Source organism: Dendropsophus ebraccatus, chromosome 1, assembly GCF_027789765.1.
Source record: "Dendropsophus ebraccatus isolate aDenEbr1 chromosome 1, aDenEbr1.pat, whole genome shotgun sequence".
In the NCBI taxonomy this organism is placed as follows: domain Eukaryota; kingdom Metazoa; phylum Chordata; class Amphibia; order Anura; family Hylidae; genus Dendropsophus; species Dendropsophus ebraccatus.
The window spans coordinates 137,995,523-138,009,652 of NC_091454.1; the positions used below are offsets into that span (position 1 = coordinate 137,995,523).

The 14,130-nt window shown below is 41.5% G+C and overlaps 1 protein-coding gene and 1 non-coding gene across 3 annotated transcripts in view; both read right to left on the minus strand.

Annotated features, from left to right (window-relative positions):
• Positions 1–14,130, minus strand: part of SND1 (staphylococcal nuclease and tudor domain containing 1) — a 502,890-nt gene that overhangs the window by 260,323 nt on the left and 228,437 nt on the right. For both annotated transcript variants that reach the window (XM_069979511.1, XM_069979502.1), the window contains exon 15: positions 7,519–7,660. In XM_069979511.1, coding sequence (XP_069835612.1) covers positions 7,519–7,660 — 142 coding nt within the window. The remainder of the gene's footprint in view (positions 1–7,518; positions 7,661–14,130) is intronic.
• LOC138781808 (U5 spliceosomal RNA) lies at positions 6,701–6,811 on the minus strand. Its single transcript, XR_011361530.1, has one exon. It is a non-coding gene; the product is annotated as a U5 spliceosomal RNA (small nuclear RNA).

Consider the following 14,130-nt stretch of genomic DNA (forward strand, 5'->3'; position numbering starts at 1 on the left):
AGGCGCGCGCTGCTGCTCTATACGCGCTGAAGAATGAACATGTTCATTCTTCAGCGCGGACAGGGCAGGAGCGCGCGCCTCCCATAGAGTCCCATTATGAGCGGGAGGCTAACGGCATTCCGCGGCGGACAATTCCGTCGCGGAATTCCGCTAGCTTTGCTCAGTGGGAACGGGGCCTAATGGTGAATTTCCTGCATAGATCCTGTAATGGTGAGTTTCCTGCATAGACCCTGTAATGGTGAATATTGAAGTCTAAAAAAAAATAAAAATTGACTTTGAGATATCGAAAAGATAATGATGTTACTGACATTTAGAGCCCTAAATTCAACCAAATACACTACCCCCGAATCATATAAATGCTTTAAACTATGAAATCCAAAGAAATCCGAAATTCAGTCTGACCAAACTTTCCGAAAAAATCCTAAAGTACAATCGCACCGAACTTTTGAAAAGTTCGCTCATCTCTAATTATGAGGGCAAAAAAATAAACAAAAACCTGGGGAGCCATTTTAAGGAACACTTTCTGCTTTGTTCTTATAGGGGTTCTGTCCTTTAAACCCATAGGAATGTTTCATACTAGGCATTGACTAGTCAAGAGAGAACAATCTGCAGTGTGCTAAGAATAAAACTATAATAAAATAAAGAGGTTCACCACAACAGCTGTACGTTTATTCACGTGTCACTTAAATAAGTACTAAACGTAAAATTATCCCAATGTGGAATTGATTTAAATATTACAACACTAGTGTGTTCACGGTTTTCTTTCTTCTGTCTCGACATGGCTTGACTTGGCAAGGATTACAGCACAGCAGCTAATGTCAGTGGTGTCCCTAGTAACTATTTTGTTCTGCACCTCGGTACATGAATGTGCAGGATGCACGGAATAACTAAATTGCTGCATCACTCCAGCTGTTGACATGAAATGTCAACCGATAGAGAACCGATAAAGTGCCGAAGTGACAGTTTATACAGCTAAGGAAAAACACAAATCAGATTACATGTCTGATAAAAGCCACAAGAGTTGTGTATTTCTAGGCCACTAAATAGAATTAACTAGTAAAACCTCAGTTGAGCAGACCTACAGTGGTTTGCAATAAATTAGAATATCAACAAAAAAATTTTTTTTTCAGTAATTCTATTCAAAAGGTGACCTCATATATTCTATAGAGTCATTGCATACAGAGTGAACTTTTTCAAGCATTTTTTTCTGTTAAAGTTAATGATTATGGATTACGGCCAAGAGAAACCCAAAAGTGAGTATTTCAGAAAATTTGATTATATAAAACCAACTGTAAAAAAATGTTTTTTTTTTTTAAATCAAAGTTATTTTTATTAAACATTTTCTAGAAACAAGTTTTCTCCCCAAATGAACATAATTCCCCAGGAAGGCATACCCTCCCACCCCCATCCACCCTAACCCCCCCACCCCTCCCCAACTCCCTCCCCCTCCCCCCAATGTTCCCCCAACTCCACAGACCATAAAACTATATAGAAGGTGCAAGAGTCCATAGGTCACAACAGTACATTTACCGCATGAGTGTTCAAGAGCAATAAACCTAACTAGTAGGCCAAACAAGCCCACATGTATCACATGTCTACTGGCAGGAAATGAATTAACACAAAAGTGAAAAAACAGAGCATTCTACCAACTTATGTTCCTTTTAGCTCAACCTATGTGCGAGAACCCGGGGGGGCGAGCTCAGGAGTAGCAATCCACCTTCCCCACAACTTTTCAAATTTCTTAGTAGCTTTTCTCTTTTTGTATGCATACCTTTCTATACAAATTAGCCAGTTAACTTTAGCTACAAACTCCGACACTGTCAGGGGGGCCTCATCCAGCCAGTGCTGTGCGATAAGTTTACGCGCCATAAGCAAGATGCGCGCAACTGCAGTCTGTTCCACCACATTTACGGCCAAGTCATCCACATACCCCAATATATAGACCAGAGGAGATTGCTGCAGTTCCACCGCATAGGCTTTATGTATGGCCGACTTCACCCCTCCCCAGTATCGAAACAGCTTGGGACAACGCCAGAACATATGTAGGAGGTCACCTTCGTGAACGTGACATCGAGGACACATGGGTGTATCCCTGACGTGAAAACGGAAAAGGAATTGTGGTGTGCGGTACACTCGGTGTAATAATTATAAGTGCGAGAGACGGTGTTGCTCACCCAGGGATAATTTGGGTGTCATCTCTAGTATCTCCTTCCATTGGCCTTCTTCTATAGGACCAATATCCGCCTCCCATTTTTCCCTTAACGGGAGTGGGAACCTGTCTAAGTACTTAGAAACAATGCGTCTATAAAGACAGGAAATAAGTCCCTTGGTAGATTCAGAGTCTCCCACAATATTCATGGGCGGCAGACATTGCACCCCCGACCCTAGCAGCTCCCCCTCCGCTTCACATGCATGGCGCAGTTGCAGGTACTGGTAAAATTGTGTATGAGAAAGAACATATTGACTCCGTAATTGGCCAAAACTCTTCAACTGACTACCGTCATATAACTGCATTACTTTCCGGAGTCCCGCGTCCCTCCAGGTGGAAAATCCCTCCAGGAAATATAGATCCCCTAACCATGGGGTGTTCCAGATAGATGTGTATGGTGTGTATCCCGTGATGCCATACAAGTCCCTAATTTTCCACCACACCTTATGAATGAGTAGTAACGTCAGCACTTGTGGGGTGAGGAGTACTATCCTTTTAGCCTCCAGAAATTCAAACAAATGGTCAGTCCGTAACTTATGTCCAATCAGAGTCTTGTTCTGGTCCCCACCGTCATCTACATCCCACCCCTTTAGGTGTTGCAGTTGGGCTGCCAGAAAATACATAGCTGCATTGGGAACTGCCAAGCCTCCATCATCCTTAGATCTCTGTAGTGTTTCTAATTTAATGCGTGAATGCTGCGAACCCCATATCAGTGTGCGGAAGAGAGCATGGATCTTATGGAAGATACGAGAGGGAAGCCACACAGGAGAGTTGTGCAGAATATATAACAATTGCGGCATCCAAATCATCTTCACCAGATTTGCCCTGCCCACCACTGACAAAGGTAGTTTGCGCCAGACAGCTAGCTTCTGCTGGAATCTACAAATCATGGGTGCCATATTTAACTGCTCATAAGCTTGAACATTTCTAGAGATAAAAACGCCTAGGTATTTGAAGGAGTTAACACTTTTCAGCGGAATGGTAGGGTCCAACTGCAAACTATTCTCTGAGTCTATAGGCATAATAACTGATTTGTCCCAGTTTACAGTAAGACCCGAGTAGGTCCCAAACTCATTTATTATGGACATGGCAGTAGAGAGGGAGGATGAGGAGTCACTAAGATAAAGTAATAAATCGTCAGCGTATAACGCCAGTTTATCCTCCCTCGACCCCCTCCTAAAGCCAGCCACTCCAGGATGCGAGCGCAGCAGGGACGGTAAAAAAAAGTTTTTAACACAGAAATGTCGACCAAATGAAAAGTCTGTACAGTAAATGCCCTTAAAACTTTGTCGGGCACCTTTTGCATGAATGACGGCATCAATGCGGCGTGGCATGGAGGCGATCAGCTGATGGCACTGCAGAGATGTTATTGAAGCCCAGGTTGCTTTGATAGCGGCCTTCAGCTTGTCTGCATTGTTGGGTCTGGTGTCTTTCATCTTCCTCTTGACAATACCCCATAATTTCTCTATGGGGTTAAGGTCTGGCGAGTTTGCTGGCCAATCAAGCACAATGATGCTGTGGTTAGTAAACCAGGTATTGGTACTTTTGGCAGTGTGGACAGGTGCCAAATCCTGCTGGAAGATGAAGATTTCGGCTCCAAAAATCTTTTCAGCACAAGGAAGCATGAAATGCTCTAAAATTTCCCAGTAGACGGCAGTGTTGACTTTGGTGTTGATGAAACACGGTGAACCTACACCAGCAGATGACATGGCTCCCCAAACCATCACTGATTGTTGAAACTTTACACTAGACCTCAAGCAGCTTGGATTGTGCCTCTCCACTCTTCCTCCAGACTCTGGGACCTTGATTTCCAAATGAAATGCAAAATTTACTTTAATCTAAAATCAGCACCGTAGACCACTGATCAACAGTCCAGTTCTTTTCTTTGGCCCAAATAAGACGTTTCTGGCGTTGTTTATTGGTCAGGAGTGGCTTGACACATGGAATGCAACACTTGTAGCCCATGTCCTGCAGACGTCTGTATGTGGTGGCTTTTGAAGCACTGACTTAAGCAGCAGTCCACTCTTTGTGAATCTCTCCCAAATTTTTGAATGGCATTTTCCTTACAATCCTGTTGAGACTGCGGGTCATCCGCTTGTGCACCTTTTTCTACCACACTTTTTCCTTCCACTCAACTTTCCATGAATATGATATGTGCTAATGTAGAGGGCTCTCTAGAAGCGGGTGATGTGTTACAAACACTGTGGAGGCATATAGTTGTATACTTGTGTAAGCTACACATCAACATTTATTGAATACATATGACATAGTTAATAATCAATCGTCACTATAAAAAACTTTGTATGGGTAAGACTAATAATAAAAGAAATCTAGATGCGTAGGAAATATAAAATAATTGTGTATAGATACCTAACTAATGTAAAGATGAGAAAGATAATAGAATAAAATAAAATAAAATCTGTATGATAAAATAAGTGTGTAAAGGGAGCCTAGTGAAGTTGCCTGCGCCGGGCCCAGCGCAGGCAGCTCACCCAGATGTGTATGGCAGTAGTCCCGAATCAGGAGATCTAGCTTGAGCTTATATCGCTGGATGGCCGTTGGAGTGATTGTATTCGTATCCTGGTGAGACAGCTTGCTATTTGAGTTGTACACTTTGGGTGAGATAAGATGGTATTAGATGAAAAATGGTGGAATATCCACCTCTCACCCTGTCGGCGGTAATTCCCACGGTCCGGTATAGTATTGCAGCGACAGTCCGTGTTCCAGTCAATGCGGCTACTTTGCGATCCGTGCAGTTAAGGTCTAATGCAGCACGGTGAGCTGTCTCCTGTTGTTTGCGGCGTCCGCATGCATCTGAGCGCGCGCTCTGGCTAACTGCCGTTTGATTTGAATGTCCAGACAGATCAGCTTAGGTTCGGGGTATACTCCAAAAACAGTAGATGTTAAAAAAGGCTCTGTTATCTTTGGTTCTTGAACGCGTTTCAGGAGGTCTACTTGCTCCTTTCCTCAGCAAAGAACTTTAGATAACACTCTTACCCATACAAAGTTTTTTATAGTGACGATTGATTATTAACTATGTCATATGTATTCAATAAATGTTGATGTATAGCTTACACAAGTATACAACTATATGCCTCCACAGTGTTTGTAACACATCACCCGCTTCTAGAGAGCCCTCTACATTAGCACATATCCAATCCATTTCATATCCTGCGAGCGCTGGGATCAGTGGTGCACTCGAAGGGGGTGGACTCCATTCGTAGGGGTTAGGTGTAGCAGACCTTTTCTACTATTTTTTCTTTCCATGAATATGCTTTAATACAGCACTCTGAGAACAGCCAGCTTCTTTAGCAATGAACTTTTGTGGCTTACCTTCCTTGTGGAGTGCAAGAATGACTGCCTTCTGGACATCTGTTGAGTCAGCAGTCATCCCCATGATTGTGTTGCATACTGAACCAGACTAAGGGACCCTTTATAACACTTAGGAAGCCACTGCAGGTGTTTTGGGTTAATTATTCTAATTTTCTGAAATACTGACTTTTGGGTTTTTCTTGGCTGTAATCCATAATCATCAACTTTAACAGAAATATATGTAAGGTCACTTTTTGAATTGAAACACTAAAACATTTTTTGTTGTTGTTTATATTCTAATTTATTGCAAACCACTGTATATTTGTAGACATTATTTACATATTATGATCCAGATATTGTAATTTCAAAACCTTATAACTGTCACCGATGAGCCGACTCCTCTAACGCCAGATTTAGATGGCCACATCTCTTGCCTTTGGTGCTGATGCCTAATATTTGTAAAAGTCTAATGTTTTTGTTAAGATTTCTTTTCACATTGCTCCCCCCCCCCCCAAGCCATTAGCACAGTAGCCTAGCAACAATTAAAAGGGGTGTGTTTGTTATCCTTCCATTTGTGCCTCTAAAAAGCAGAGTTTTTATGACAAAAGTAATACAATCTACCTCCTCCCTTTAATCATACCCCAATAAGGTAACTAACTGGGGAACTAGCAGGGAGAAAATAACCCTGAATGTAGTGCTATAGAGGTATTCATAGTGAGGGTAGACTAGTAATGGCCAACAGGCAGTGTACATCAGGTGACTCTTGCCCATTTTAAAACTGCACCCTTGAAGGTTTATTCAGTATAAAGCTATGTTCAAACCAAGATTTTCCACGGACATTATTCGATACTCAAAATAACAGCCGTTGTTTTGGGTACCAAACAACTGCTATATTTTTGCAATAACGGCCCATGGAAAATTATTCTAGCTCAAAGTCAAAGATGGCCCTTTTGGGTGTGTTTTTAATTAAAAAGTACAATGATTTTAATATAAGAAACTGTAAAAAAAAAAAAAAAAAATACTATGTAAGAACAACTTAAAATAACATCCACAAATTAATGACAACATTAATTTGACGCGGCGAACTGCCATTATTTTATACAGTGTGTGAGCCAACCAAAGTTGTTTCTATAGACAAATCAATGAAATCACTAAAGATTTATTTTATTAATTTATCTAAGCTCCAGCAAAGCTGAAGCAGGCAAATTTGCAAGAGAACTCAGTTTTGTTCCAAGGAAATCTTTTGGAAAGGGCGAAAGATTTCTACGTTTTGTAGAGAAACCAAAGCATTTTAACACCTATTTGTACTGACATGTTTATTGGCAAAACCTATTAGGCACTTTGCTTGTTTACCAGAACCATCACTTAATGCAGGTCTCATATACAACTTCCAAGCATCTTCCTTTAAAGCTTACCTGTCATGGTTGGAGCTGCCAATGAAAATAGTGTTTTGGTGTGGAAGAATCTGAGTTTTGTACACAAGCTCTATAAAGAATAGGGATTGTGCACAGAACGCACACAGACTTTTCCAAATGGACTCGCCTGCACTCTAAGGGCCCTATTACACCAACAGATGTCTGACAGATTTATCTGACAGATTTTTTCAGCCAAATCCAGGAATGAATTTGAAAAGTGGAGAAATCTGAGTCTTTTCTTTATGACCTGTTCTCTGTTTATAGTCTGTCCCTGGCTTTGGCTAAAACACTTTAATCTGTTGGGGTAATAGGGCCCTAAGGGGGAGATTTATGAAAGGGTGTAAAATTTCAGCTCTCGTAAAATGAAAGAGGAGCTGTGATTGGTTGCTGTGGGAAGCTAACACCAGTGTATATTACACCCTTTGATAAATCTGGACCTACAAGTTTAGAAACCTGAACCAAGACAGGTGCACTTTAATTTTTCTCAGAGGGCACAAAAACAGCTTAGTGTAGACAGTACAAAAAAAATATTAAAAGGCTAGAAAATGTTGTCATTTCTCTGTACATTGGCTCTGCACTCACCGGCCAGGAGAAAGGTGATAAGGCAAGTTTCCTTTGGCATGTAAAGCTTGAGTCTGGACCCACTGAATACATACTCAACAATTGCTTCTGATCGCCCAGCTCTCTGCAGGAAGGGGAGAAACTGTTTTGCTTTTTGGGTATCCTGGAGGGGCGAAAAAAAAAACATTAAACATTTAGTTAAAGGGATAACAGGAAGAATGCCAATGGATAGTCAACCAACAACAATATGATGGGGGAGGTTTATGAAAGGGTGTAAATATAAACCTGGTGTAAACTGCCCACAGCAACCAATCACAGCTCAGCTTTCAGCTCTGCGTTTGAAATGTACAATATAAATCACAACAGTAAAAGTATTAAAACAGAATAGTGGCCTTACATTTACAAAGGTGGGTGGACGTGGCAGCAAGTGGGAGCCTTTTGGTGGGCAAGGAACTGGAACTTATGCAATTAGGCCAGAAGGGGTACAAAATTCTTTGGCTTCCCACTGAGGCTGACGTAAAAACCCTAACAAACCCGCTCCTTAAAGGCACTATCTCAGTGAGGCTTCATCTCCAAAATCGGTCCCCCATACTGTCATCCCCCTCACCACTAGCACCAGGTTCAATACTACCGCACTTGACCGTGCCGGAGCTAACATCTCATGAACCAATAATGGGATAAATTGAACCACATACCCCTAGGATCTCTTCTTAAGGACTCTGCACCCCCTACTCTCGACGCACTAATGGGCCTCCTTGCCCCGTATAAACCCAACTTCCTCCAAACACATCATATCACACACACAATCAACATCTTCCTTAAGACGCATACAAAATGGAGGGAACTGAACTGGTTGGAGCGCCTCCTCGCCTCCAGAGTCGCTGTCAAACATAAATTGAACAAATATGTAGACCATCTCTTGAAGGAACAATCAAGGGGATCTCCTCCTCTTTATTTGTTATCCTGGGAAATGGTACTCCAAAAGAAATTTACGGACAAAGAGAGAAAGAATCTTAGCAAATTCCCATGGCTTCCCCAAATGCGTTAGGACTCAGAAATATAATTTCAAATTGCTATCTAGATGGTACAAAACTCCTGAGCACCTGTACCGTATGGGCCTCTCTGACTCAGACATATGCTAGCGTTTCAAGAATGAAAAAGGCACTCTACACCACATTTGGTGGACTCGCCCAGACATTGTTCCTTTCTGGACCATGGTGGAGTCAATGATAAATAAAATTACATCTTCCAAGACTAAGTTAACTGTGGAACTGGTCGCGCTAGGACTTCCATGTACGGCCGTACCTCTCCACAAACACTTACTACAGGCACACCTAATCTCTGCAGCAAAACTTTTGATCCCGCTGCATTGGCTAAGCTAGACGGTGAACCAATTTTGTAGACTAGAAGAACGAACAACCAGATTAAGCCACACTAGAGCCAAATTCCAGAAAACGTGGACTCCCTGGCTGTCACATAGGGACTCTATCCTTACGTAATCATAACCTGATAAAATCCAATTACACCCCCCCCCCCTCACTTTTATATTTCTTCCTCTTTTCTTCTTCCCCCCCCCCCTCCATCAGTTCTCACCTGGCACACAATGGATACCCCCCCTCCCCTCCTTGGTCACATGGTAGTAGCAACCCTTTGCTCTAACATTGGTGATAAGCCTCCCATTTCCTCATTTCCTTATCAAGCTCTCTATCTTATTGTGTGAAATGGACAGACCAACCTATACTATGAGCAGACATGCCTCAATAGAGCTATATGACATTGCCTGTTCAGCTTACATGACGAACACCCCCTGCTGGAGGTCACTTAATAGACTCATCTCACAATTCACCATCTGCAAATGGCGAACACTAGTAGCTACTCCTTGTGGACAAAACCTGTAACTAATACTCATTCTGTACGTGCACATTCCTTGTACTTAAAAATTTCCATTGGCTTTGTAATTACATCTGTGCTGAAAAATAAAAAATACAGATTTGAAAAAACAAAACAAAAAAAAAAAACAGAATAGTGAACACAGGGACCCTCATACCAAAGTCTTTATAGTGCTGGTACATGGTGTCAGCAGGAGGTGCCAGCAGGTACAGACAATAGAATAGAAAAGAGGACTGTAGGGGGAGGCTCAAGCAGGTGGCAAACAGGGAACACAAAGCACCAGAGCAACACAGTTTTTAATGACTATTTTTAAAGTAAGGGTGTCCATAGCCTTTAACCCCAACATGGATGCCCAGCTTAGCCAACCCAAGCACCCAATGCTTTAACAGTACCTTCAATGATGAAATGCACAGAAAGTAGAGAAATGTCCTGTCTTTTAGGCTGGAAGACTGCATGGAACAGGCAAGCCTCCTGCATCAAAAACTATGCAGGCTTTGCCATGTGAACATACTGCTATCACTGCACAGCAAACTCATAGCCTGTGAAAACTAAAAAAACCATTACACTTCTAGGGGAAAAAAACTTAAATCACTTGCCCCTTTAACTGGATCAGCTTCTAGCTTGTGAAGTATAAGGGGAGGCTTTTCATGCACATGTAAACAGATTTCCAATGCAAAACTACATTCTCCAAAATGAACGCTTTATTTTACTCCTATATAAACTGCCAACATTAAACATTATCACAAGGCAGCAAATTAAATTTTAACAAGTTTTTTTGTGCTGCTATTGTTTAGCGCTTGTGCTTTTTTAATAGCAATGAAACAGAAAGCATAATCATTACACATTGCCAATCCATTGTAGGCTATGGACCCGACAGGTGTGTCAAATGGCCAAAGGATTTAATCTCCTAATGGATGTGAAAAGAAGGCACTGTATGCTGGTCCAATGTACCATCATCCAGCAGCCTTTTTTGTGTGGAGGAAACAGACACCCTGTGCGATATAAGAAAACACACCCTAGGAGAAAACATGGAATATCAGCGGGTTACTAAGCATGTGTCCTATATCTGTCATTTTGATTCCAGCTTAATTATATATCACAGTGCGCTAAAAAACTTGTGATCATATACAAGCTATAATGCATGACGCTTACAGCTCATATTTTTGACTACAGTGTGGCATCCTTGAAAACACCACGTTATCAACACTTCAGAGACTTCGCTAGTTAATGTAAGTGTACTGGCTGCATGGGAATCTTGCTTCGTCTCTGGGGGGGGGGGGGGGGGGGGGACATCATCACATGTTACACTCCTTGTCTAGGTATCTATAATAATAAATCATTGACATCGTTCTAGTGCATCTATGTGGTTGCCATCAAAACCTAAGTTCTATAATAAAATACAGCATGGCTCCATTAGAGTTAAAATGAAGGCGCTGCACAAAAAGAGGTTAAACAATTCACTGTGCATTGTGAATATAGGGCAATCCTGAACTCTTCACAGCAGAGAATCCCAAAGACACTTTATCCACGACATAATTCATTCTGCTTGTACGTGGGTCATGTTAGGTTCTCACTCTCGGCTCATTCTCACAATGAAATTTGTTCATTCACGATATTGTCCTGCACATACTGTGCCTGGATGATAACATTGTCTGCAGCTTCCATTCAAAGGCTGCCATACAGCACAAAGTGCCAGGTCTCTAGCGTTTCTGGATATGTACAGACTTCTTGTAGAATGTGAGCCAGTGTAACTGCTGTTATTTGTACTCATCTCTCCTGCCACTTCCTAAAGAGACTGTTATAGGAGATTTACATGGTATTTCTTTTTGCTGTTAAACATGGCCAACTTAACCAAGCTACAGAAAACATCCAGGAATGATCTGAAGGCCATAACATTTACCTTATCTTATAGAGTTTGTTCCTAAACAAATGATGGATTCAGGTAACAAATCAAAAGAATAGTTTTACAATATCTCCAACCCCACCTTGTATAGTATATCGGTTGAATGAATTTTTCAATACCAAAAGTGCCTGTTGCCACCCTACACTAACAGCGAACAAGTTGTTTGAGCAAATGGCAGGCAACACTCCATTCTAATGGCTAGGATCAGCAAACACAACGGGCCTCAATTGTTTAGAGAAAGCTACAATTCACTATTCGGGGGGAGTGGTATTGAAATTTTTGCTGTAGAGTAAGAGTTAAACTCTGCAAAAGACAGACAATAATGGAATTGCTCTTCACAGGGATTCACAACCACTTAAATCTGGTGCAGCATCGGTGATATGGGTGTGTTGCAGCAAGGCTGGAATCAGGTAGATTTGTCTTTAATCAAAGGCACATGGATCAAAACATCTACAAAGGTGCCCTGGATGAAAATGTGCCTTACTTTTTGCTTTTTTCCCCTATCAATAGGACATTGCCCCATGTCATACAGCCAGGTCAAGCAATGTGTGAATAAAGGACACTAGATCAAGACTTACGGCTAACCCAGTCTTCATATGCAAAACAAGAATCCTGCTCCACACTGACGAGGGGCAAATACTCCAAAACAGCTGTCTGTGGATGGATGCCTGCCCTGGCAAGCCCTTGTCATGGTCGCAATACTTGCACCTTGAATAAGACATTGACAAAAATGGGACACCCTGTTGTTTCCCTATTTATGTTCCAATACTCGCAACCTAGTGGGACTTAAGGGGCTAACTATCAGAGTGGTGTGGTGCTCTCCCCATCATGGAGGCACCACATGGCAACAGGCTAGATATTTCTGGCTATTCCCGTGTTTTGAGACTCGCAACCGAGGCTCCACAGACTATTGTTTTGCAAATTTAAATTTTGGGGGGCATCAGTGGAGACTCTTGATTGAGTACTACATTGGAATTTTCTCACTGATCTCCCTGAGGTCAGTGATTACTGTGTTTTGTTGGTTAACCCAGTCTTCATGCCAGAACCTCATTGAAGATCTTTGGAATGTGATCAAGTAGAAGATAGATTGTCACAAGCCATTAAAAAAAAGGGTTGAATTTCTGTGCAATAAGTGGCACAAAAATTATCCAAACAGCAATCTAAAATACTGTACTGTTTTGTTATTTTGACTGGTTATTTTCTAAAAAAAAAAAAAAAAAAAATGATCTAAATACTATCAGATTTATCAATATGTGTCAAACAGAAAGAAAGAGAGAGATACACACACAAATATATATTCCTTTAAGGGCATATCAAACTTGTACTGTTGAAGTGGCACAGTTGTACAGCAAATGGCAGCAGGAAGGGAGTTAAAGGCATTCTTACAATGACAGAAGCTCTGCTAAGAATAATGCTTACTTTAGATTTAGATTGTGCCTGTGGTCAGAGTATTGGGTATAGTAAAGATACCATTTAAATTTTGTTCGAAAAAAGGGCTTCAAAAGCCTCCTGCACTATGCAGCTTGCACTTTAAAGCCTTTCTGATCAGACACAAGGAGTTCTTCTGCATAATTCACGGGCAGTGTTTGAAGTTCCCCTGCTGCCGAACTGGTTTGATGAACAAGCATCTGGTCAAAAGAAAAGCAAGCATACATAAAGGGCAAAGTATGCCTAGACCCAAAAATAAAATTTAAAAAATAGCATCACAGACTTTATCCAAGTTGCTGCAGTGGATACGCACACAAAGGTCACATATCCGTGCAGAACAAAAAATACTATACTGGTTTATGTTAGTAAGCAAGAAAGATTTCAATCAATGTTGGTATGGTTCCATACCAGATAAAGTTACTGATGATAAAAAGGACTTTGAGACTCTTAGGGTCCTATTACACGGAGCGATTTTTAACAATTAATGACTAATGATAAACCTAATGGTTAACCTGAAATCGTTAATCATATTACACAGAAAGATAATCGTTAATATGATCGTTTACTCCTTCTGATCCCAGAAAAACAATGGGCAATGTGCAATTACACTGAACGGTTAGTGAACAAATGCGGAACTTGAGCGAACAAATGTGGAATTACAGCGAATGATTAATGATAATTTTAGGTTCAGATCTAAATCAACGATCAACAAACAAACAATTTTTTTAATCGTTGCCTGCAATTACACTGAACAATTATCATTTAAAGTCAAACTATTTAAAGCGACTCTGTACCCACAATCTGACCCCACAAAACCACTTGTAGCTTCAGATAGCTGCTTTGAATCCAAGATCTGTCCTGCGGTCCGTTTGGCAGGTGATGCAGTTACTGTGCTAAAAAACTACTTTTAAACTGGCAGCCCCGTGCCCTACGGGCGTATCTGTGCCATAACTTTGCACCACCCCTCCGTCCCTCCTCATCATTAGGAATGCCACTGGAACATTTTCTCCATGCTGAACATTTGCACAGGTGTCTTAACTGTCCAGCCCATGTGCCGTCCTCACACAGCTGACGAATAGGAGGCAATCTGCCTGGAGCATTTCTAATGATGAGGAGAGTGGGGAGAAGGGACAGAGAGGGTGTGCCAGCCTAATGCATACACAATGTAGGCCACTCCCGATGGGCACGGGGCTGACAGTTTAAGGCTGGGTTCACACTTGGGTGAGTAGGTGAGTGGGACTTGTTGCAATGCACGCATCCTCCTAGCTTTTATATATATTATATATTCTTGGTGACTTCACCTGTGTATGTTGCTCACTGAGCAACTTCGATTTTGAGTAGGATTTTGCCTGTTTATATTCAATTTTGTGCTGCTATTTACCATATTGCTTATATTGCTTACTATACGGTGG